This window comes from Lynx rufus, unplaced genomic scaffold (assembly GCF_022079265.1).
Source record: "Lynx rufus isolate CCGP_SWC_20201006 ecotype Redwood Valley unplaced genomic scaffold, mLynRuf1.p SCAF_13, whole genome shotgun sequence".
NCBI lineage: Eukaryota > Metazoa > Chordata > Mammalia > Carnivora > Felidae > Lynx > Lynx rufus.
Genome location: NW_025814827.1, coordinates 8,207,342 through 8,233,842, shown reverse-complemented (window position 1 = coordinate 8,233,842; position 26,501 = coordinate 8,207,342). Strand labels below are relative to the sequence as shown.

General features: G+C 50.6%; 1 protein-coding gene across 1 annotated transcript in view; it reads left to right on the top strand.

Moving 5' to 3' along the window:
• Positions 1-26,501, top strand: part of CORO2B (coronin 2B) — a 133,833-nt gene that overhangs the window by 62,996 nt on the left and 44,336 nt on the right. Inside the window, exon 3 of the mRNA XM_047075673.1 lies at positions 6,423-6,623. Within this exon, the coding sequence (XP_046931629.1) occupies positions 6,423-6,623 (201 nt within the window). The remainder of the gene's footprint in view (positions 1-6,422; positions 6,624-26,501) is intronic.

Genomic DNA, 26,501 nt, shown 5'->3' with positions numbered 1-26,501 from the left:
AGCTCTGGCGTGAGGTTCCTGAGGGAGGCTCCACCGTGTCGCATCCAGGGAACCGGGCAGTTGTGCCTGACCTTGGCTCCTGCCCTCCCCCCATCCTATGAGCTTATTCAACCAGGGTCACTGTGAGGCTCCTGCTAGACAGGATGGTCCAGGGCTGGGCCGGGGCTGGGGTGTGGCGGTGCGGGGGACAGAAGGAGTTGGCTGACCAGGGAGCTCACAAGCTAGCAACAGGAGAGAGAAAAATCCTGGCCAGGGCAACAGAACCATGACCCTTGCTGGCCACTCTGACCCCAACGCCCCTTTCTGTTACAACACAGTGTCTTTCACAGAGGAGCTCTGTGATCTCATCTTGGGGCCAGAAGACCAGCTAGTCCTACCCATTTCTCCACATCACCCTGATCACAGGTCATCCACCGGAATCTCGAACCCTTCCAGGGATGGGAAGCTCACTACCCATCAAGGCAGCTTCCTTTTCCACTGCAGGCAGCCTTAACCATGAAGAAAGGCGTCCTTTTTAAGGAGCTCCAATGTGTCTCAGTCTGTGCTGATTGCGCTTGAAACGTTCAGAGAGGGAGTGTGCGTCCCACCCTCACTAGAATGAGCTGGGGGGATCCACCAGGATCAAGGCTGTGCTTGGGGGTCAGGGGGTGAAGGGAAGAGGGCCAGATTTTAGCTCATCTCTTGGCTGCCGCGCTGATTTCCCTTTGAGGTCTGGGCAGCTCCTCCACCCCAGCCTGGGCATGGCCCCCTCCTCGGGCAGAAGAGGGAGGAGTGTTTTCTGTTCCCTTGCCTGCACACGCATGCAGCTGACCTCAGAGTGAAGTCAGCCCCTTAGTAACTGCGGGTGGAAAGGTCAGCCCCCCAGGGCCTGTGGTCCACCACCCTTCAGAACAAACCCTCAGCGCACCCAGCCGGTCCCTCACCGCTCTCTGTCGGACCAGGTGCTTGGCACTCGTTGCCTCTGCCTTCTCCTCTCCATCCTCGCCCCCACCAAAGCCAAGCGACGAGTAACAGGGCCATCTTTAACCTGAATCGAATCAAAGCTTTACTCCTGACTCCTAAAGCTTGCAGAGAATACAGGAATGACTTTGAAGCTGTCACAAAGCAACATGTGACAGATCTCCAGAATGTTTTATAACACAACTAACTTGGTGTCTTCAAAAACTCAGTGCCATTAAAAAAAAAAAGAAAGAAAGAAAACAAAAAAAGATGACGGGGATGTTCTAGATGGAGAGGAGGCAAAAGATCACCACCAAATGAAACACGTGGGAGCCACGTGGCTCCCCGTCCTGGTTGTTCACAATATGGGAGAGCTGTAAAAGGCATTTGGGAGCACTTTGAGTATAGGCTGGGTCTTAGATGGTATTGAGAAACTGTTAATTTTCCTAGATGTGATCGTGGTAAAATGTGCTCGTGTAGGAAATTGTCCTCCTTTGTAGGAAATGCATGCTGACGTAATGAGGGGACAAGAGTCATGTTGTTTGCAACCTCCTTTCAAGTGATTCTGCAAAAGAAAAAAAAAAAAGACAGATGTGCATGTGTGCGTGCACACACACACGGGGAGAGAAAAAGAAATGTGGCAAAATGTTAATGATAATTAACCTAGGTGATGGGTGATTATTTTACCATTCTCCCAACAATTTTTTTTAATATTTATTTGTTTTTGAGAGAGAGAGAGAGAGAGAGAGAGAGAGAGACAGAGCATGAGCGGGGGAGGGGCAGAGAGAGAGGGAGACACAGAATCTGAAGCAGGCTCCAGGCCCCGAGCCGTCAGCACAGAGCCCGAAGCGGGGCTCGAACTCACAAACCGCGAGATCGTGACCTGAGCCGAAGTCGGACGCTTAGCCGACTGAGCCACCCAGGAGTCCCCCAACTATTTTTACGTATTGAAATCTTTCATCATAAATGGTCTGAGCAAACCTGATCTGGGCTGTAGAGTCAGGAAGGCAAGAACAGGTTCGAGTCGCCTCGTGGGCTTGCCAACTGTCTGAATCTGGGCTGGGTTGTTTCCCAGCCTGTACAAGGACAGCCGTAGTTCCTGCCCACGGGGATTGTGCACGGCCCCCGTGCTGCCTCCGTGCCTGGTACAGGTGGATGGCCTCTGCCCCCGTGAGGCCCACAGTGACACCCCCCTTCCCTGATGTCCAATTCCCATGGCACTTACGTTCCACAGTCTGTTTGCCACCACACGACGGTTAGATTACCGTGAACTTGTCAGGCACCGGTTTAATTTCCTCCATACTTGAAAGCAGAATATGAGTTGCTGCTCTCCTGGATGCCCCTCAATAGCCTGGGCCCACAGGAGCAGCAGTGGTGTCTTGAATGGGACTTACACCTGTGTTATCTCCTTTTGATCCTTATTAAACAACCACATAAAATCACAAACTACGGATCTTGTTTTAGAGCTGGAGCACCTGACACTCAGAGAGGCACAGTGTTTTTCCCAAGGCTTAGCGGGAGTCAGATCGGGGAATGGAAACCCAGGACCGCAGACGCCCAGTCCAGCCCCCTGCCGTGCACGCTTGCTGTGGGTTTTGAGTGAGGTGAGGCCGCAGGCGCAGTGATGAGGACCACGCGGGCCCCCGGCCCTTCTGAAGGCCTAGCCGAGAGGAGAGAATGTCTTTGGAGATCCGGCCCCAGCCTACCAGCCAGTGGGAAGAGGCCAGTGCCGGGCTTGTGGAGAACAAAGCCCTTGGAAAGACACTCTCCACTCTTCCCAGGAAGCAGGCTTACATCATTCTAGGGCCTGCTGGGGCCCAGCCCCGGGAGACAAGCTCGTGGGAAGAACAGGCCTTCCGAGTGCAGGCCCCAAGCCCCGAGGGTTGGGCTCTGGACCCTCAGGCTGCAGCATTCAGCTCAGAAACACTAGCTGGGCTATGAGGGACACCAGTGGGATGTGTTTAAGAACACAGGTATGCCCACCAGGGGCCTTGACCACAAATGCCTCCTTGTATACACCCCGAGGGATGCAGCACCGGGGAGATGGGGGGAGGGAAGAAAGGGCAGAGAGTGGGACAGCACAGAAAGGGGAGGAGGCAGGAGGAGAGGAGAAGGCAGTGGAGGTGAAGTCACACGGGAAGATAGACCTAGGTACAGCCAGCACCCGTGGGCTCCACCCGGGCTAACGTGAGTGTTGTGGGAAAGGCTCCGGAGAGCCCGTCAGGTCAGCTTGCCTGTCGCCGGAGCTTGAATGTCGCCGGAGCTCTGGGACTCGGCGTTTCTCAGGAGGCCTGTGTGGATCTGCCCGGCCATGGCAGACACAGGCTGGGGGCCCTGAGGACCTGGGCGCAGGCCCCACGCCTGAGCATGCTGGGCTCTGGGGGAGAAGCGGGGAGTGCAGGGTGGGGGACTGCACAGAGCCCAGCCCTTCCTCTCTCCTGCCTCACTTTCTGCTCTATCAAATGAGCAGCCAGAGGGATCCTGGGGCTGTGCTGTGCACGTCACGGCAGTTTGGCATTGACTCCTCCGCACACGTGGAGGTAGCGGGGATTATTACCCTCCTTTATATAAGAGCCGACGGAGGTATAGCACAGAGAGGTTAAGTGGCTTGCCCAAGTCACACAGCTAGGCAGCAGCAAAGGTGGCAGTGTATCTGGGGCTGTGTGGCTCCCGGTCTGGTCCTTGTTACCCTTCATCCTCACAGCGACCCATGAGGCCCTGCAGTGAAGTCTGAACCGGGGAAGAGTTTAGTGCTGGGCTGTCATCGATGGGCCTGGCTCAGCCCATCCCAGGTGCCAGGCCGTGGGCTGTGCTTGGAGCGGAAAGAGAAATTGTCGTCTTGCTCGCCAGACGTGGGCTAGGAAGTGGCTCTCGGGACCTTGCGGTCTGGGGGAGACTGAACTGCACGCTGTCTACCCCCCACCCAGGGAGGTGCTGGGCCTGTCACCGGGCCGGGTGCCCAGCAGGTCTCCCCATGGCATCCAGGACTCACGTGGACTACCCAGGAAGAGCAGAAACCAGTCTTCAGTCTGGCCCAGAGGCCTTGGGGGCACTGCCTGCCACCACAGAGCTGAGACTGTCCTCCTGGGAAGAGAGAGCTCGTGACACGTGGAGACTAGTTGCTCAGGGAGAGGTGCTGGCCGTCCAGGGGCTCTGAGGAGTCTGGGGCTATTGAGTCGGTCTCCGAAGGCTAAGTCGGTCCCCGTAGGCTGGGCAGGGAAGAGGGGTGAAGGCCGGGAATGCACCAGCATGGAACAAGAGTTGGAATTTCTCTTTCTTTCTCTTTCATGAGAACTGTGGAATCTAGATTGTTCCAGTGGAAGGGACAGAGCAATTCCTAGCACTCCCATATCAGACTGGATTTTTGCCAGGTCTATGCTATGGTTTTCATACTGTATTTTTTTTTAATTGATTCATTATTTTTTAACTTAGCCTTATTAGCAGTAATATCTGTGAAATCGTAGATTTGGCATGCAAGTTATATTATTTCTAATGCAAATTAAAATAAACACGCAACTACTAAAATTTAAAACTTCATCTCTGTACCATGTAAGGGGATCGTGAGTGACCACCTGGGACCCCACTCTGGGCATCGCTGATGTAATCCTGACATGGAATTGATGCCTTGAGAGTGGAGGGGGCTTCCCCAAGATCATGCAGCCAGGAGTGCTGACCAGGCTCCCATCTGGGCTCAGTGCACTTGCCCTCCAGCAGGACTTTGTCGTGACCAGTCCTGGCAAACTTGGGCAGGGACCAGAGAAGGCAGATGGAGTGGGTGGCAGTGTGGGCAGAGGCTGGGAGGGAGGGAGGAGTGGCACCAGGGAGAAGGCCCCTTGGAGTGTGGAGTGATCTGGGCAGTGGAGAAGGTAGGGGTGAGGTGGTTCAGGGAGCGGGTGGGAAGAGGATTTGTTGGCAGGTGAGGAACCTTCCCTGAGATTCCCTGAGATTCTCAGAGATTCTCTTCCCCGAGATTCTCCTTATTGGATCTGAACTCCTTCCTTCAATGAAGAGACCTTTACGGCTGAGCTCGGGGCGTTATTTAAATCAAATGCAAAGTTTTGTTTTCCAGTTCCCAGAGCTGGTATCCTGATTCTGCGGTAGTGCTTCCTTTTGTGTTGACGTCCCTTGGAAATTTCCTGTAAGGATACTACCCTTGCCTCTTTCTGTCCTGAGATGGGGTGGGAGACATCAGGAGATTTGGCAATAAGGGGAAGGCATTGATGATGGCAAAGTTGGGCCAGAGCATGTTCATTTACACAGCACTGTTGAGCTCCAGCTGCGTGCCAGGCCCCAGCTGGGGACTCGCGTGTGGCCCGTCGCACGTAGAGACATGTCCACCAAGAGCACTCCTATGTGGGCTCCATCTGTGATGATGCCCATTTATAGGGCTTTCCCCTAGGAGGCACCATCTTGTAGCGAAGCTGCACTCCGCTGTGGGCTGCCCACTCAGTCTTCTTTGCACCTACTCGTGCACATCTGCGTTCTTGGCTGCATGGCACGGGACACGCATGCAGTAGGGGCCAGCTGGTTGGTCGGTTGGAGCCTGTGTCATCAATGGTGGGTAGCGAGGGGCTGGGAGGGGCACCACTCCCTTGTCTAGAACAGGGGCTCTCAAACTTCAATGTGCCTCTGTCTCACGGTGTGTTTCCTGCAGGTGGGAGGAAAGCTGAATTAAAATGCCAATTTCTGGCCCCAGCCCCAAATACTGGATTCAGTAGGTCTGGACTGGGACCCAGGGGTCAGCATTTCTCACAAATGTTGTACGAGGCTCAGATGATTTTGATACAGGTGATCCTTGGACCACGCGTTGAGAAACCTTGCTCCGAAGGGTAGGCTGGGATAGGAAAGAGTCTCAGATTGCCAATCGGGAGACCTGTGTTCAGGGCTCTACTTATTAGCTGTGTGGCCTGGGACAAGTCACTTAACTTCTCTGTGCCTGGTGATGATGGTGAGATATAGGACTAAGAGATTTCTGAGGGTGCATTTGTGGATCTGGCTCTAGAGAGAACCAGAGGGGGGGATGGTAATGGATGGTTGTGTCTTTGCACCTAAAGGGGGACATCTCCCCCACCCTCCACTTTTATGGACACCCAGCCTCCTCTGTCTGTACCTCCCATACTGAATTGAGCACCATCTTTGACATACAAAAGGCAGCCCATACGTGTTGCTGGGTGGATGGTCTGCTCTGTCACATGTGTCACATGCCATGTCCCTCGAAAGTGAAAGGACCTTACATCTTGTCTGGAGGGTGGGATGGGAGTGTGTAAAAAGACAAGAAATGTGTGAGTGCCCTCATGCCAGTCTTTGCTCTTGCAAGAGTTTGCTACGACAGTAAGTCCTCCAGCATGGGGCGGGGCACACAGGGGACCCTGCATTCTCAGAGGCCCCTTCCCTTGTCTCCACATCCCTCCACCCAGTGCCCAGGCCAGGCCCTTCCGGAAGCAGTGACCTGCCTGACCCTTGTCTCTCCTGGTCCCTCACAGATGTCCTGGCGTCCACAATACCGCAGCTCCAAGTTCCGGAACGTCTACGGGAAGGTGGCCAACAGGGAGCACTGCTTCGACGGTATCCCCATCACCAAGAATGTGCACGACAACCACTTCTGTGCTGTCAATGCCCGCTTCCTGGCCATTGTCACCGAGAGCGCGGGAGGTGGCTCCTTCCTGGTCATCCCCCTGGAGCAGGTAGGACCCGCACCTCCCTAGCGCCGGCTGTGGCCCAGAGCAGGGAGAAGCCCTTCTTGGTCACTGTTGAGCTTGTTGCCTCCATTTCCCTCTGCACCACCACCCTCCGCCCCGCCGTTTTGCTTCCTCGTCATGTGTCGGGTGGCTGTGCCCTCCCCAGGGTTTTCCTGAGGTTTGCCAGAACAGGTGCAGGCCAGGATCCCGGAGACCTGAGATCGGTTCCCAACACTTCCCCAAAGATTGTTCCTGGAAGCGCTTGGACAAGTCACTTCCCTTCAGATACGTGGGGTTCCCGTTAACTGGGGACTGGGACATCGGATCTCTGGGTGACCCCCAAGACCAGGTCCGGCCCTGCCATTGTGTATCCCGGATGCCCTTTTGGTTTGGAGGTGGGGAGGGTGAAGACCCAGCCATAGGCACGCGGGACGGCTGCAAAAATGACACACTCATTAAAAAAACATTTCGAGCTCTCTGCTGAGAGGCTGGAAATAATTTATCTTCTCCCTCGTCCCCACTTCCCATCTAAAGGTTTTCCTCCTTCGGTGGCCGCCTTTGTGAATATAGCCAATTAAATCTGCAAAACCTAGATCATGAAATTTTGAAGCTCTGCGTTCAGGCAGAGTCCCTGGAGGCCCGTGGGAGGTCACGCGCCTCAGGGAAAGTGCTCGCTGTCAGTCTCGCTTGTTTATGGCTGAGCTCTCCCTCGCCGGCCTGACTCATCTCTACTCCCACCCTCCGCCAAACCACTCAGGGGAGGAGCGGAAGGAAGCGTCAGTTCTCAAAATCCGCCGTCAGTTGGCGGTGGAGGATGGATTTTTCCAGTCTCTCCTACCCACGGTAGGAGAACACAGATTTGGGAAAGCCGTAGGCCATGTCCTCCCCCCACTAAAAGGGGCAGCTGCAGTGACACTGAGGACATGGCCCTGGTGGCAGGAAGCCTGGATTCTGGTGGGCTTTGCCACTTGCCAGCCACGCGATCTCAGGCACACCACCTAACCTCTCGGCACCTTAGCTTCCCCTAATGGCAAAACGGGGATGCTGAATCCTCCCCCGTCTACATGCATGATGTTGGCATGGACTGGGATGGTAGGTATGGAAGCTCTTTGTGGACCACATAGCATAGGAAAGGCGTTTGGGGACTTGCCTGGCAAAATCGTTAGCTCTGCTCACGGACTTTGCCCACAGATGCCCACAACAACTCTTAACACGTTCGGAAGGATTCTGAAATGTAGCTCGTCTCCCCTCTCGAACCAGATGGGCTCAGATCTCCATCTACTTACGGGACCAGCTAAACTCCAGCCGAAGCAGGTCCCCCAGCCACGTTTGGGTTGGTCCCAACTGGGGCTCAAGCCCATTGCTGGCACCCCAGCGATACTCCACAGTATGTGTGGCTTGCAAAGGACAATAGTCAGTGGCTCACACTGTAACAAAAATTAATTCCAGATGTGTTAAAGATCTAAACATTAAAAGAAAAGAGAAAGGAGACAAGAGAGAAAAGAAAAAGCTGTAAGTATATTACAGGAAATGGAGAGTATTTTTTTATTATTTTTTTAATGTTTATTTTTTTGAGAGAGAGAGAGACAGAGTGCAAGCAGGGGAGGGGCAGAGAGAGAGAGAGGGAGACAGAATCTGAAGCAGGCTCCAGGCTCTGAGTTGTCAGCCACAGAGCCTGACGTGGGGCTCGAACCCACAAGTGAGATCATGACCTGAGCCGAAGTCTGATGCTTAACCGGCTGAGCCACCCAGGTGCCCCGGCGAGTATTTTTTTAAATCAGGCAATAAGGAAAGGATTTCTAAGCAAGACAAAAATCCCCAAACCATAAAGGAAATGATGAATAGATTGGAACAAAAAAAATTTTTTTTAAGGTAAAGTTTCTATACTGCAATGAGACAGGTAGGGAAAATTTAAGGCAAGCCACATCACTGATACAGGATTGGTGCTATATAACAGACAACAGATCCATGTTCAGAATAGAGAAGCGGTCCAGAAAAACCAATGAGAAAAAGAACCCAGTAGAAAACAGGCAAACAATATGAAAAAGTAGTTCACAGAAGATGAAAATCAGTCTTTTAACCTACTAAAATAGGAAAAGATATAAAAGTATAATCATCTTTGGTATTTCAAGGCTGTGACAGAACACATTCTTAGTGTACTTGATGTATTTACGTCAAACTTACAGGTAGCTTGGCAATAACCATTAGCATGTAAACACGCATATCCACTGGCCCAGCAATCCCACTTCAGGGAATCCGTCCAACAGAAACAGTCTCAAGTATACAAAAAAAAAAAAAAAAAAATGTTTGCAACATTCTTCAGTGCTCGATCTTTTTTACGATTATTTCCTACAGAGAGAAAATTTCTCTCTCAAATTGCTTAAAAGTTTCTAAACTCTTCCTCTCAGTTTCTACAGTGGTACCAACGAGTTTGCTTTTGTGAGTAGAAGCACTGGTCTAGAATATGATAGAATTTGTAAACATTTCAAGAACAGCAAGAAAAACAGGTACTCTGTATGGAGTGTGAGACTCGGGATGGAGATAATGTATCTGGACACATACGTATGTATTCCACGTACACAGAGCTTTTCAACTTAATTCGTTCGCGTTCTGTGATACGTTGTGTTTAAGGTGACTGATAACGGGCTGGCGGTGACTCACTCTGCCAGTTGGTTTCTGTTGTTTTCTCTGATTTCAGTAAGTTTTCACTCGACAGAAGTGCATGATGGTTCATGCAGCATTTTTATAATAGTGAAGATTGGAAGCAACCTGCAGGTCTATCAGTAAGGAAATGTGTGAATGAATTTAGGGGACATCCACATGAAGGGAAGCTCTGCAGCCATCGCAACTGATGATGTAGGGGTGCCTGGCTGGCTCAGTCAGTTACGCATCCGACTCTTGATTTTGGCTCAGGTCATGACCTTGCTGTTCTCGAGTTGGAGCCTTGCATTGAGCTCTGTGATGACAGCGCAGAGCCTGCCTGGGATTCGGTCTCCTGTTTCCCTCTCTCTCTGCCCCTCCCCTGCTTGCTCTCTCCCAAAAACAAACATTTTTTTAAAAAACTGATGATGTGGGGCGCCTGGGTGGCGCAGTCGGTTAAGCGTCCGACTTCAGCCAGGTCACGATCTCGCGGTCCGTGAGTTCGAGCCCCGCGTCGGGCTCTGGGCTGATGGCTCAGAGCCTGGAGCCTGTTTCCGATTCTGTATCTCCCTCTCTCTCTGCCCCTCCCCCGTTCATGCTCTGTCTCTCTCTGTCCCCAAAATAAATAAACGTTGAAAAAAAAAAAAACTGATGATGTAAAGCAGTTGTGGCCAAGTGCTCAGCTCAGAATCACTTTATACTTTTTTAAAGTATTGAGGACGCCAAAGAACTTTTACTTAGATGGGCTCTGTCAGTATTTGGCATATTCAAAATAAGAACAAAGGAATTTCAAAAATAGCTATTTGTTCATTCATTTATTTATTTTTATTTTTTTAAATGTTTACTTATTTTTGAGAGAGAGAGAGACAGAGCTCAAGCAGAGGAGGGACAGAGAAAGAGGGAGACACAGACTTGAAAGCAGGTTCTAGGCTCTGAGCTGTCAGCACAAAGCCCAATATGGGGCTCGAACCCACGGACCATGAGATCATGACCTGAGCCAAAGTCAGACGCTTAACTGACTGAGCCACTCAGGAGCCCCTAATTCATTTAAAATAACATTAATGAACCCGTTTCACGTTCTCCCAAGAAACATATTTTTGTGAAAAATAGCTATTTTCCAAAACACAAAAAATTAATGAGAAGAAAAGCATTGTCTTACCCTTTTGCAAATCTCTTTAAGTTCATCCGGCTTAATAGAAAATTTGCATGTTATGTATGTATTTATATTAGATTTGTATATCTGCTCCTGCATTCAGCCTGTTTTAATACCGTGCACGCAGCCTCTGGAAAACTCTGCTGTATACTTGTGAGAGAATAGCAGTGAATAAGACACATCTTGTCCTCGTATTATTATAAAAATAGTTTCAACCCAACAGAATCCCTGAAAGTCTTGGGAATCTCCCCAGAACACACTTTGAGAACGGCTGATGCAGGAGAGTGTTTGATGCGAGAAAATTTCATGACCAACTGTTAAGTGAAACAAAAAGGTCAAACATCATTAATCTCATTAGAAAATTTCTATCCCATCCATCTACCGAGCCGGAAAAGACTGGGAGAAGATACACCTGATGTTAATAGGGGTTATCTCTGAGTATTGGGATCTCGAATTCTTTCATTTCCTTCTTTTTCCTTAGCCATAGCTTCTAAATTTGTTTTTAGGGGAACACTTAATGTTTTGTATTTTAGAGAAAAAATAAATAAATAAAAGCAGTTTGTTGGCAGAAAGAGGGAGCCCTTGCGTTCTCAGAGGCGGTAGAGAGGGGCTCCGTTCGGCCCTCCATTATGTTTGTTGCAAATGTTTCCTCCCAGAGTTACACATGCATGTAACTTGCTGGAGAAAATGCTAGCAAGACGGAAGTATCTGCAGTGAGGGCGAGGGGTGTCAGTGGGGTGGGTGGCTGAAGCAACTCTTTGATCTAGGAGGTCCCCTTAGCTTGAGGCAGGACCGAGTGAGACCATGGGGAGCAGGGTCCACGCCCAGAGAGGAGGTCCTCGGGCATCAGGGCAAATGCCTCCCCTCCTCCGCTTCGTGGGCCAAGCCTGCCAGTCTCCTGCCCACTGTGGTCACGCCGAGCCTGCAGGCCTGGCCCAGCTGGGCTGGGGAGAGGCTTACAAACAATAACAATAATGCCAAGTTCAGAACCCTCTCATTATCTGTCAGCAGTAGAGAGGAGCTGTTCCACATCGGTCGATTTTCGGAAGAAGGTTCTATTACTTTAGCGCCGGGTTTTCTTTCCCCTCCGTTTGACAGAAATCGCTCTAAAAACAGTTTCCTGAGTTTTTCGGTAGAAACACCGAAAACATTTGGGCCCTTTCTTGGTGGATCCTAATCATAGCTTTGAGCATCAATTACGCACTGTGGACTCATGAAGGCACACCTTTGTCCCTACTCGGACTGGCTCCAGGCTATTTCCTCCCCCCCTCCCTCCCCCCAGCAACCAGAAGGCCACAGAGCATTGTCTGCTTCTGAAGTTCTTTTCTTATCCGCCCCCCCTCCCCACGTCAGTTATCAGGTGGCCTTCCCATTCCTTTCTTGTCTCTCTGAGAGGCTCAGGCCCAGTGAGAACAGCACTAGCCCAGGACCGCCAAATCCCCATCCTGAGTGAAACTTCTGAGAGAGAGACCCCAGCCTCTTGGCCTCAGATTTCAGTATTTGTGACTGAAAACTTCTGCGGGGTAGGAAGCGTGGCCACAGCGACTCCAAACAGCGGCAGGGATGATGCCTTGCCTTTGTACAGCACTCTAGCCCAACAAAACCTGAAAATCAGTCCTCTTGGGCGGTAGACAGAGCCATCTGCGTTTTACAGGTGGGGAAACCGAGGCTGCAGAAACGGGCCCACAGTTGGTCAGCGCAGGAGCTGGACCCGAAACCAGCTTACCAACTTCTGAATCCACACCCCTTTCCACTGCTCCGGACGCTGGTGAGCCGATAAGTTCTGGCTGGCAGATCTTGAAGACGTGAGTTTGTCTTCCCTGGGGCTCGCGCTCGGGCTGCTGTTGCGAAGGCCGAAGGCTGTTTTTTCCCTAGTTAACATTCTGCCGCCAGCTCTGTCCTCTCTGGAGTGGAACGTTAAGCCGCAGATGGGGGAGCAATCAGCACCCTGATTGCCTGGCACAGCTGGAGGGGCCTTATGAATATTCCAGAGACCAGGCACTGTGCCCAGCGGCCTGATTAACCACTTGGGCCTCCCCAGGTGCACCGCCCCTTTGCTGCTGCAAGCCACCGCCTCCAGATCCCCGGCTGCAGGAAGGCCAAGCTGGAAACAGAGTTTTTGCTTAGCCGGCTACCTGGTATCCCGAATGACAGCTGGTAGAAAGGAATGAAACCTGGCCTGGACATCAGGAGTCTGCGTCTCCCCGTAACCCAGTGGTTCTCAGTCCCGGCTGCATGCTAGAATCACCTGGGCGGATTTGCAGAGTCTCACGTAACTGCTGCTTTTGAATCTCACCTCAAGTCCCATGATGAACGTAGGGCTATTCTCCCCATTTTAAAGATGAAGAAACAGAGGCTCGGAGAAGTCAAGTGACTCCTTCAAGATCGCACAGCACACAAGTGGCTGTCCCAGCAGCGGGCCTGCCCACCTTCCAGAGGGTGAGGCAGAGGCGCGTCTGGACATGTGCCTTGTGTTGTTGCTACCGTTGTTGAATGTCTCCCAGGATGTCCTTGGACATTAATTCAACGGGTATTTTATGAGCTCCTCTGATTTGCCAATACCATTTGTCCATCCCCGCTGGAGGCCAGGAGAGCCAGGTATTTCCTAGACTCTGTGAGAAGCTTCCTGTCTGAAGGACCGAAGCAACAGTTTCGGTCAGCAGGAAGAGGTGGAGAGAAGTGTCCTGGAGCAAGAGACCAGACAAGATACTGTCGCTCCTTCAGTCACTGGGCTTGGACTGATCACCCAGCCCCATGCTGGGCGTTGGGGCACTTTAGTTACATCCATCCTGGTCTCTGAGAGGCTCAGGGGGCATCCACTGGGGATCCAGGCAGGTGGGAGTTTCCTGAGAGGGTCCTACCCATGTATGTCTTGCTCAAGGAACCAACTCCGTGGTGCATGGAGGAAGCTATCGAACGTGCCCGTCTTAACTCCTCCCTGCCAGCCGTTCACAATGATTGGGCGTTATTCTCCAGAAACTGGGGCCCTGGTTTAAATTATGTTCAGATTTAGCTGCATATAATGAAAATAACCTGATTCTGGGACTGGGATGCTAGCCTTGGTCTCTAGGTGGGGGTCACTTCTACCCCCTTGTGCAAGTTCTATGCACCTGCCCCCCACTCCATGCCTGCTGAGGGTCAGTGACCTGGTGGCAAAACATTTCCCCCTTGAACTTGGGTCTGGGGTGTTGCATTCTTCACCCCCAATCCAATCAGTGTGGCCTCTCTTGCTTTTTGTCCCGTCTTTGGTGTTCAAGGGTAGGGGGTCTTAACCAGAGCTGAACAACTGCTCCCCATCTTCCCAGCCCCACAAGAGTAAGTGGTAGAGGTGGGCCTGAGCAGCAATGGTAGCAAAACTCCACAAGGTGTCTCAGGGAAGAGAGCAGAGCCCGGAGCAGGAGAGCAACACAGGATGGGCAGCTAAGAGATCAGGCTCTAGAAGCAGGCAGACCTGGCTTGAATCTCTGCCTTGCCACTTAGTTGCTGTGTGACCTTAGGTGAGTCAGTTGACCTTCCCGTGCCTTAGTTTTCCCTTCTGCAAAATGATTAGGTTAGGCCACATGCTTTCTCTCGTTCAGTTTAGCTGTCACGCTCTCTTCCCTTCTAACACCGTTTTGTTTGAATATGTCCTCACCAGTGTGCTGCTGGTAGGCTCTGTGCAAAATACAAGAATAGCTCCTTCTCATTCCACAAGACTCAACTCAAATGAGGCCAGTTCCATAAAGCTTTCCCCATCCCAGTACCCACCCAGAGGCATTCTGTGATCATGGGTATTAGGGTACTTCCTAAATGCTTCATTATTTTCTAAATAATTAGTGTATCCATCTATTTTTTCATCTCCTCACCCATCCATCCATCCATCCACCCATCCACTCATCCATCCACTTACCCACCCATCCATCAGTCCATCCATCCATCCATCCGTACATCCATCCATTCATCTATCCATCCACCCACCCATCCATCCATCCATCCATCCACCCATCCATCCATCCATCCACCCATCCATCAATCCATCCATCCATTCATCTATCCATCCACCCACCCATCCATCAATCCATCCGCCCATCCATCAATCCACCCATCCATCTATCCACCCACTCACCCATCCATCCACCCATCCATCAATCCATCCACCAATCCATCCACCCATCCATCCATCCATCCATCCATCTGTCCGTCCATCCATCCATCCATTCATCTATCCATCCACCCACCCACCTATCCACCCACCCATCCACCCATCCATCCATCCATCCACCCACCCGTCCATCCATCCATCCATCCGTCCATCCATCCATCCACTCGTCTATCCATCCACCCACCCATCCACCCATCCATCCATCCATCCATCCATCCACTCATCCATCCACCCATCCATCCATCCATCCATCCATCCGCTCATCCATCAATCCATCCATCCATCCATCCATCCATTCACCTATCCATCCACCCACCCATCTATCCACCCACCCATCCACCGATCCATCCACCCATCCATTCAACAAATGTTTATTGAGCACCTACTACATTTCAGTCACAATTCCAAGACCAGGGATACAGCAGTAAACAAGACCAAGTGTTTGTCAGCATAAAGTTTGCAGTTCAGTTAGTTGCCTAGATTGGACTGAGAGCCCTGAGGGTGAGGAACATGTCTGACTTGTACAGGGCTACACACAGCTGGTGCTCAGCCAGGGGGCATCGGGCTGACCTGAGGCCAGGTCCCGAGACTCCCGTGCCCCATCTTCCCAGCTGGGGTTTTCTCTTTGCTGGTCCTGGGGAACCCCTCTCCTGCAGGCCCTAGGGACGAGGTGATGCCCTGCAGGGGCTTCCCAGCCTGAAGGGGACTGCCCCTCTGTTAAAGACCTTAGAACAGTATTACTGACCCAGCTGCTCTTACTCTGGAACCGACCCCAGAAGTTGGCAGACCAGTTAGCTCCATGACTCACAGTACATTCGACGCCTAATAATAAAAGAAAGGTGAAAAATGAGTGCCCAGCCTGGTGCTGAAGACTAATAAAATCAGACTTTTTGCTCACCCAAAGCCTTTGCTTCCATTCCGGATTTCTGGAACACTCCCTCCCTATCACTCCCCACATCGGCACTGAGCTCCTCAACCCTGCTGGCTCCCGTGGAAAAGCCTCAAATCTCCATCACTGCTCCCTTCTGCAGACAGGTCTCCCCCTCTCCCGGGGGGAATTCAGAGAGCCTTTTCCAAATCCATTTTTCAGATCTTTCCTCAATCGGTCTTTGTTCTTCAAGCTGCCTTCCGCTTGGTGCAATTTGCATCTCAAAGCCTGTGACAGCCTGAATGTACAGTAAGTGACTTTGGGGAAAGGGGGGAGGGAGAATTGTGCTCTGAGAGAGAAGTCACAACTTCATTCCATTTGTCTGAGGGCCGAGATTGACAGCCTCACTTTATGTTTTTCCCTTTTTTGGAAGAATGACTGCCTTTTTTTGAGGGAAGTGAAGGCAAGCTCTTAGGCAGACAGGGAAGTGTTGGTCCCTTATTTTAGTTCGCGGTTGTGGGCTGGGACCCCGGGATTTGAGGTACAGGGGACCAGGGAGGCAGTCTGACTGGTGGATATCCTGAGAGGTCAAAGAATCTCACCCCTCTGCCTTGGGTCAGGGCCTCTGCTGAACTGTCTCCCTGGCTTCAGTCCTAGCAGAGCCACTGAGGTTGGAAATAATAGGGCCTGGTTCATGAGGACTTTGTGAACTTGCGCCATGGGCCTAACTCCCCCAGAGGCACCAGCCTAGACACCAGACCCCTTTGCCAGCTAGCTGGATCTGCTCCCCACTTTCCTTCTCAGGTCTGGAGCCTCCCACACCTTTAGAAATCAGAGCTCCATCCCTTAGCTGTGAAACCCCGGGCATGTACCCTCTCTGTGCCTCACTTTCTCTATTTGTGATAATACTGATACTTATTTCTCACGGCGCCAGGATGATTAATCAAAATGCTATATAAAGCACTCAGCACATAGCCTGGCACAGTGTGTGCTCAGTAAGTAGGAGCTTGGTGATGACAAGGGCTTTTGCCCACTCCCTCCCTTTCCTCGGTCCACCCAGGCCCAGAAATAGCCCGTGGGCTTCCCAGCCTGCAACCAGCGAGGGGGAGGCTTCTCTCTGGTTGATACAGTCACTGAGCATTGTAGAGAGGAAGGTACTCGCAGCCCAGTCATTTGTGCCCAAAAGGGAACGGGGCTGGGGGTGTGGGGGCACACTGGCGGGACTGCTGGGAATGCCCGGAGGAAGGGGAACTTGGGGAGAGGCCTGGGGGCATTTTGGCACCTGATCATGCCCTTCTGTAGTCAGCCTGCCTGCTTATCGGAGCCCCCCCTGTCTGCCAGGGTTAAATGAGATAAGGCATGTGGAGGTTTACCATGACGGCTGGTATACAGCAAGGACTCAATAAACTGAGCTATACCGCGTGTATTGTTAACAACTATAACACGCTTCATTTCACATCATGGGGAGAAGAGGTGCTGGGGATCGGGACAGGGGGCTCTCTGGAGTCTGGCTGGCTCAGATCCAAGGCACAGGACCTCTGGGTGGGTGTGAGTTTGAGATTCTGTGCTCTGAGCCGGCCTGAGGCCTCACAGCCCTCCCAGCCGCCCCTCCTCACCCCCCTCCCCAGTGCCCCAATTCCAGCCTCACGTTGACACATTATCAGGGTCGGAGGAGCCTCCAGTGATCACATGTTCTCACACCTCCCTGTATCCATGAGAAATCCTGGCCCCAAAGAGAAGTGTCTTCCCAGGGTTGCAGGGCGTGCCCAGATGCCCTCGGGGCTCTTTCCCAGGGGTTCTTGCCCTCAGCCCCTGGCCAGAGGCCCAAATCAGACCTACCGAGGTGTTGGTGGTGACAGTGGCTCCCCTCCAACCCACGGGATTCGCATTTGGTTAAGGTTAGGGTAAGATTTAAGGAGCCCAAATCCTTGAGACCCAGAGGAATGTGCAGCTAGTTGTACAATTTCAGCCCATGAGATCTGTTCACCGGAAGGGCCTTCCCCAAGCCCTCGAGAGACACTTGCCTGCTCTGTGAGGCGTGCGGCCACGAGGCCTCAGCGTCTGCAGCTCCCGCCTCCTGTGTCCACGGACCCCGGACGCTTCAGGGAGCAGAAGTGATATAGGGGACGGGAGGGGCATGGCAGGGATGGCCGCGCTTAGAACCCTGCATTTTATAGATGGAGACACAGTGGCCCAGAGAGCGCGAGGGACTTGGTCAAGGCGGCACAGCTCGTGGGTGCCCCCACGTGTCAGACGATCAGCTGGGGCCCCAAATCCTTCAGAATCTCATCTCCTCACTGCTCCCTGCCCCCCACCAAGAGAAGCACCCAGGCAACAGCAACACCCCAGGGACTTTCTGTGAGAAGCTTCCGTCTGCCCGGACAGGGAGGCACGACGCCCAGTGATGAGGCATGAAGGTTCTGACGTCCGTGGGCCTGGACTCCAGTCCCGACTCCACCATTTACTAGCCATGTGCTTTGGGCAAGTCACCTCCTATTCTGTGCCTCTGTTTCCCCAGCTGTAAAATGGAAGACACGCTGAGTCTCAACCAGAGGCCCTCCTGAGGATTCAGTGAGATGTCACAGAAAGCCTCAGAGGGTGCCCGGTATAGGGCGTGCCCGCGGGCTCCCCACGTAGGGTGCCAGCCCCCTTCCCTCTGGTTTACTCCTTGATCTCGAGTGACTCCGGCCCCAATCTTAGTCTCCTGAGGTTAATAGATATAGCATGAGAGTTTTCAAACTTTAGTTCTTAACGCTGGAACATGCTGTGCAAATAAGACAGGTTCTTAACGGTAAGGGCGGGGGGCGGGGGGGGCAATCTGGATAAGCCCATAGACCCCTTCAGAGAATAACATTTTTTTTTTAACGTTTATTTATTTTTGAGACAGAGAGAGACAGAGCATGAACGGGGGAGGGTCAGAGAGAGGGAGACACAGAAGTGGAAACAGGCTCCAGGCTCTGAGCTGTCAGCACAGAGCCCGACGCAGGGCTCGAACTCACGGACCGTGAGATCATGACCTGAGCCGAAGTCGGCCGCTTCACCGACTGAGCCACCCAGGCGCCCCGAGAATAACATTTTTAATTACACAAACTAGGATTAGAAAAGAAACCAACAGTACTGACATATAGTTACGAAAATTATACCAGAACTATGACATAGTAGGATATGTGCTTTTATATTAAGTGTAACACATTAATTAATGTATATTAAATAACACATTAAATAATGTAGATTAAATATAACACACTAAATAACATGGCCAAGGGGAGCACCTCATAAGTGCTGTCATTTCACAGTAGTGCTGAATGTAAACATTATGTGGGGACAACAGTAGCAGAATATGATGTGATCTGAAAACATCTGTGATTAGTGATGAAAAAGTTACAGGTTCGGCTATTCTTGCTGGGCTTTGTTGCCTACATTTATAAACAAAGGAAATAACAAATTGCAGTCCGAAGCTGGTGACATTTCTCTCCTGTCCAAGCTCACAGACCTACGGGGTCTGTGGACCCAGATAAAGACCCCCGAGATAAAGTCAGAGGTGGAAGGTCATTGTGTAAAATCAGGACAAGTAGAATTGTTCTGGTGAAAGCTTGGTGGGGGAATGGAATGGAACCTGCCTGAGCCCCCCTGACCCCTAAATCCTAAGCTTTGCTGGCAGTGAGGAAGCCTGACTTCTCTGCCTGGCTCCTTGTGAGCTTGGAAAGGTCTCTTTGTGTTGCTGGGCCTCAGTTTCCCCATCTGTAAAATGAGCCGTTGCACCCATTGTTCTCTAAGATCTTGTCCAGCCCTGTGGTTCGGAGAGTCACGCTTCTCCCCGCTACTCCGGCCACCGCCACCCCCAGAGACAAAGGCCTCAGAAGTGTGGGTCTGCAGGAGCCCTGGACCAGAGAGAGGGAACAGCTGGGGCCAGGCTGGCCAGCTCCCAATTGTTCAAGGCAGGAGGAGGAGGAGATGCGTGGTGCTCTCCAAAGCGACAGCTGGGTGAGCCTGGCTGGGGGCCTCGTCCTCGCCTGCCATCTGTGCCTCCTTCCTGCAGTCCGCCAGCGGGGGGCGGGTGGGGGTGCGGATGGGGCCCGAGGCCAGGCAGCAACCTGGCTGGGGGGGGGAGGGGCCGCCTGAGAAAGAGCCAGGGTAGAACACCATTGCCTATTCTCTTTCCACCCTCCTTTTTCCCACCCTGGTGGCAGAGAGTCCCAGACGGGGGAAGATGCACAGCCCTGGGTCCAGTTAGGTTACGTAATGGCTGTGTGACCTCTGACAAGTTACTTAACCTCTCTGAGCTTCACTTTCCTCCTTTGTCCAACAGACATCGTTCCTAAAAATCATTCCTGGGTATCTGAATGAGATTTAAATAATACCGGGTAGATGAGGTACCCCCCCCCGCCCCCACAGTGCTGACAGAGATAGCGCTGTGGGCTCAGGGCTGTAAGCCATCCAGAGAGCGCTTGCACCTGAAACAGTGAGAGCACCTGCTGGCCGGAATGCAGCTTTGAGGCCAGGATGAGGCTCTGGGTAAAGGTCTGTAAAACACTCTCATGGCCCCCAGGCACTCGGGACTTCGTTCCAGCTCTTCCCCACTCGGGACTGCCCTTACCAATACCTGCAAACAGAAAGTCTTACCCATTTAGAATAACATCAGTTTCTAAATAAGTATTTCTTTTTGGGGAGTAAAACCTTCACGGAGCTTAAACTTCAAGAGTAACCAGAAGACAGAGAGTGAAAAGTCTGCCCGACAGTCTCGTAAGCAGAAGTGGTTTAACAGGGCACAGAAAGCAGAAATTTATAAAAACAACGACAAATTGGACTTCATCAAAATGAAAAACTTTTGCTCATCAAAAGATACCATTAAGAACAAAATGATGAAAAATAAATGAATGTTCAACAACAACAAAAAAGATACCATTAAGAAAGTGAAAAGGCAAGGGCACCTGGGTGGCTCAGTTGGTGAAGTGTCAGACTTTGGCTCAGGTCATGATCTCACGGTTTGTGGGTTCGAGCCCCGCGTCGGGCTCTGTGATGACAGTGTGAAGCCTGCTTTGAATTCTCTGTCTCCCTCTCTCTCTACCCCTCTGTCACTCTCTCTAATAAATAAGTAAACATTTAAATAAATAAAAACTAGGGGTGCCTGGGTGGCTCATTCGGTTGAGCATCCGACTTCAGCTCAGTGCTGGCAGCTCAGAGCCTGGAGCCTGCTTCGGGTTCTGTGTCTCCCTCTCTCTCTAACCCCCCACCCCCCCAAAAAAAACAAATAAACATTAAAAAAAATTATTAAAAAAATTTTAAATAAAAAATAAAATTCTTAAAACAAAAAAAAAAGTGAAAAGGCAAACCACACACATGGGAGCAATACGTACGGTGAGTATTCCTCACAAAGGACTGGTATCCATAATCTACGACTGCGTTCCAAATGGGCGAAGAAAGAAAGGCAAGACTTAAATGAGCGTCATGTAAAAGTGAATATCCAAAAAGGCCGATAAGCCTGTGAAGAGGTGTTACTTTCTCAGAGTCGTTCCAATGAGCATTTTTATGAAGCCTGGGGCTGCAAATCTTTTTGTATGTTTAAGACCTCTTTGCACTTCGTTGGGTCGTTGCTCCGTGGGAAAGTGCAAATGGAAACATGAGTCGGAACCACACACGCACCAGAATGGTCGAAATTTACAAACTGACCGTCTCAAGTGTTGACGACGCTGTGGAGCAGCTAGCACCGTCCTGCTTTGCTGGTGGGAACGTAAAATGTGACAGCCACTTTGTAAATCCCTTCTGCAGTGTCTAATAAAGCAAAACAAGTATGTGCCCACGCGAACCCACTCATAGGTTTATACCCAAGGAAAATGACCACATATACCCCCAAAAGAACGTCTTATGAAAGAACGTTCTTAGCAGCTTTATTCAGAATACCCCCAAGCTAGAAACACCCCAGACGTCCATCAGCAGGATAAACAAATCGTGGTCGATTCAGAAAATGGAATAATACACAGCAGTAAGAAGGAGTATCTACTGACACCCACAGCAACATAATGGATCTTTAAAATACATTGATCAGAAAAAGCCATACACAGAACAGTCCACATCATACGATTCTACTTACTGGAAGTTCAGGACGAGGCGAAAATGATTTACGCTGACAGACGTGAGAAGAGAGGTTGCATTTGGGGTTGGCATGAAAAGACTTTTAGGGTGATGGAAATGTTCTGTGTCTTGATTGTAGTGGTGGTTACACGAGTGTATACATATATAGAAATGCAATGAGCTGTATAGAGATCTCTGCCTTTTATTGCATGTGAATATTCCTTAGTTAAGAATTTCACATTAGCGGGAAAGGGCAGGTGCTTTTGAAATTTCGATAGATATTGGCACAATTGTCTTCCACTGAGGTTGTAACGGTTTACGTTCTCACCAGCAAAGTGTAAGTGTGCCTGTTTCCTTGCCCCCTTAAAACTGGAGTGTTGGCATACTTTTCAAGTTTTTTGCTAAGGTGATGTGTGGGAAACTTTTCTCAGAGTGGTTTCCAGTAGCATTCTATTAAAAATGAAGTTGAAACATCTTTACATGTTTAAAATCTATCTGCAGTTTCTTTTGGTGGGAATCGTCTATGCATTTCCTTCATCTGTTTTTCTAAAAGGTCATGGATTCTTTTATCGATTAAGTTATTTGTATATTAGGGAAAGTAGCCCTTTCGGGGGATAGGAGGTGCAGCTATATCTCTCAAATGGTGTGGCTGTAATGCAGGTTTCTTGTTTTAAATCTCAAGAGGTCTAATTTACCAGTCTCTTCTTTTATGGCTTCTGGATCTTGGGCCATGGTTGGAAAAGCCTTCCCTTCTCCAAGGTTATACAGTAGTTTCCCTCCATGCCTCCCAGTACCTTTACAACTTCATCTTTATATTTAAATCTATATTTAAATTTACCTTGGTGGAGGGGCACCTGGGTGGCTCAGTCCCTTGATTTCGGCTCGGGCTGTGATCTCACCGTCATGGGATTGAGCCCCGTGTTGGGCTCTGCACTAACAGCCCGGAGCCTGCTTGGGATGCTTTCTCTCCCTCCCTCTCTCTCTGCCCCTCCCCCGCCCATGCTCTCTCTCTCCCTCTCAAAATAAATAAACTTAAAAAAAATAATAATAAATTTGCCTTGTTTGTGAAGTATGAGGTGTAGACTCATCTTAATTTTTTTTTTTTCCCATCTGGTTGTGTTCATACCACTTAGTGAGTCATCCATATTTCAGATCATCCGATTGGAGCTGCAATCTTTGCTACATTCTACATTTCTGTATGTGTTTGGGCTTATTTATGGACCGTCCAATCTCTTCCACTGCACTGGATAAATTAGAGAGAGTGGACAACCTTACGATGTTGAGTCTGTGTTTGTAGTTTCCTTGTTCTAGTCCTTTGTGCCCTTTTGTAGTAAGTTAAAATTTTCCTTTAGATAGATCTCTGCATTTCTTGCCATCTGTATTTACTGTTTTGCTGTTGGTATTGTATATGGGGCCCCTTTTTCCATTATATGGTGCAAACTGGTGACTGCATATTAGAAAGCCATTGGTTGCTATATGTTCATTTTTTATCTCGCCATGTTACTAAATTTACTAATTGTTTATGGTACTTTCTCAGGATTTTCTCTCAGGTATCCTAAAGATATTATCTTCTCATTTGCGAGTAGTAATAGTTTCACCTCTTTACTTATAATTTTCTAGTAACTTTTTCTTTTCTAATTGCATTGGCTAGCACCTCTAGGAAAGTGTTAAGCAAATAGTAGTACTTTATTCCTAACTTTGATGAACCTACATCACATGTTTACCCATTAAATACTTTGAGTTGAGATGGGTGCCTGGGTGGCTCTGTCGATTAGGTGTCCCACTTTGGCTCAGGTCGTGATCTCACAGTTTGGGAGTTTGAGCCCCGCATCATGCTCTCTGCTGTCAGGGCAGAGCTCGCTTTGGATTCTCTGCCTCCCTCTCTCTTCTCCTCCCCTGTTCTCTCTCTCTCCCTCTCTCTCTCAAAAATAAATAAATTAAATAAATAAATAAATAAATAAATACTTTGAATTGAGGAAGATAGCTTTTTTTCCACCAACATTTTATTATGAAGCTTTACAAACATACCTTAAAGTTTAAATAGTTTTGCAGTGAACACCACCCATATACTACTATCAACAGCATACTGTATTGGCCAATGCTGGGTGCTCTATTTGTTTGAGGCAGAGAAGGGTCTTCAGACAGAGACTTCCTTGGAGACATGTTGTGTAGTTGGCAGAGGACCTGGCTCACGTTGTGCCATCAGATGATGCTTAAATGTACAAATACCGAGAGTCAGGCCCCAGGCCACTTAGTGCCCTGCCCGAGGTGTCACATAGGCGTCAGAAGTCGAGGGGAGCCCAGATTTCAGGACATGAAGTGGGTGAGGTGATGCTCAGCTCCCCCAGCCCCTTGCCCCTGTGTTCTGAGCTTCCACAGGACCCAGGGATCATGGAGCGCATTTCCAAGAGACGCCCTCTTTCCTGACAGCTGGAGGGGATTTCCTTTCTTCCTTCCTTTCTCCGTCTCCGCCTCCTGCCTAGCGGACCCCTCCTAGCAGAACCCCAGACAAAGAAAGGGAAGCGGCCTGAGAAGGCATTTCCCTCCTTCTCCAGGTGACCTCTTCCTGGACAGCTGGACTGGGCAACAAGGCGAGGGTATGGGGGCTGGGGGTCAGGGCACAAGGAAGGAAAGGGCCAAGGTAACTGCCTCTCTCACCCCTGTGGTGGACAGGAGGCCTCTGCACTGTCATTTTTATTTGTATATTGCAGTCACCTCCTTCAGTTAAAAGCAATTAATTAATTAATTAATTTTATCTATATATTTTTATGTGTAATACACACACACACACACACACACACACACAGCTGCATAGTCAGATAGACTTGAGTTCAAATCTTGGCATTGCCAGGAATAAGCTGTGTGACCTTGGGCAAGTTATGGTTCTCACTCCTCCTCGGGGCAGTGGAAGGACCAGTCTGCTTCTGTCAGAGGAAGGCCCATGGCAGACGGGCACTGGGTGTCCCTGTCCCCAACCTCATCTCTTCCGACTCTCCCTCACTTGCAGGGGCCCTCTCCCACTCTGAAAGTTCCCAGGGTCTCCCCTCTCTTTCCGGGCTAAGCTCACACCTGCCCTGGCTCCACGGGATCTCCCCCGCCCCCCACATGCACCCCTCCATCCCACCCCCGAGCTGGTCCTGGTCTTACCCACCCTTGTGCCCTTTTTCCTGCTCGCGGTCCTCCCCACACGGCTTTGGGGCACCACCTAGGGGAAGCCCCCCGGGGTTACCATGTTTCTCCCTCTGGTCTGCCACCAGATTCTGCTCACACCGTCCCTACCATGTGGCTGGCCTCACTCTGTTTTCACACCTGTTCCTGCTACACCCACTGGGCTCCTCGAGACCATGGACAATGCCCTCCCATCCTTCGGTTCCAACACCCAGGATTCCACCAGGATACTGGGCCAGGATCTTTTAGGACCAAGAAACGTTTTGAGGTACAGGGTGGTGACAAGTGTTGGCCACGGCCCGAAGTCTTCTGGACCACAAGCTTTGAATTTAAGGCCCTGGGGGGGGGGGGTAGTGAGACCCTGTGGATAAGACTGAGGCTTCTGACAGACCCCAGCTCAGCCACCTGCAGCCATTCTCCCACATGAAGGAGCAGCCTGGTTGGGCATCTGGGAACAGCATCCTGTGAACTTAGCATCACGCAACAGGGTTTGCCCTGGGCATCTCGGCTCACCCACAAGCCCCTTCTCGGCCTCAGTTTGCCCCATCCATGCGATGGGAGGGTGCACTAGAGACCGCGGTAATGTGGGCACCGCCTCATGCTGGAGGAATACAGAAAGAGGCTAGTTCTGTATGTGCTAGGAGGCAGTTGCTGGGAAGGGGGAGCGAATTCAGACCAGTTAGCTCCATTTCTGTAGGAAGAATTGGAATATGTGACCATGAAGTCAGGAGCTTTGGGACTTAGAATTCAGCTCGGATTCAGCTACTTCCTAGCTAAGCTACTAGACCCTAAAGCCTTGGTTTCTTACTTATAAACTAGAGGCAATAAATCCTGCCTGACAGGGGTGTTGTAAGAACAACAATTGCTCACACCCGTTGAGGACATACAATGGGCCAGGGACTGTTCCTTGTCTTATTGGAGTGCTCACAGCAGCCCCATGAAACAGGGGCTGCTCCGTGTTACAGATGAGGAAACTGAGGCACAGGATAGCTGGGTAACTCCCCCGAAGTCACACAGCTGGAAAGTGATAGAGCCAGAAGAAACCAGAATGACGCAGACCAAGAGGCCAGCAGTCCTTGGCGTATAGCAAGCCTCGGTCAGCATCACGACCTGGGGTTTCTGCTCCCCTGAGTACGCACACTTGGGAATCTGCAGGACGCGGGGGGGGGGGGGGGTGCATGGAGGGAGAGCAGGAAAGGGAGCTCCAAGAGATCAGAGAAGCTTCTGGATCATGCAAACAGTACAGACAGATATACAGACAAGGTTTCTGTTCTCAGGAGCTGTGTGGGCCAGTCAAGGAGACAAACAATAAACAAGGAAACAAACCAGTCGTTGAGGTTATTTCATACACAGTAGGTGCTGTGAAAAAAGCCCAACTCAGTGACGTGATAGAGACTTGGGAGGGACATATTAGATAAGATAGTCAAGAAAGACCTCTCTGAAAACTTGGATGGAAAGGAGTCAGTTATGTAAAGTCCACATGGAAGAGTGTCTTAGCAGGAGGGAACAGCGTGTGCTAAGGCTCAAGGCAGCAAATAAGGCCAATATAGGGGAGGCATCATGGGTGATCAGGAGAGCAGAGATGCAGAAGAGATGGACAGTTAGGCAGGGGCTAGATTATCCAGGACCTGGAGATCATACTAAGGAGTTTGAGTTTTTACCTCGGGGCAGTGGAAGCCATTCAAGCTCAAGGTTACTCTGCTTGAGCTAAACAAAGAAATACACATAAATACACATCCCTTAGAAAACCTGAGACAGGATTTGACCTTGAGAAGCAGGGCATCTTGTTCACATTTGGACCATGGTTTATTTGCTGGCACGTTTGTCTATCTGCACATGGGG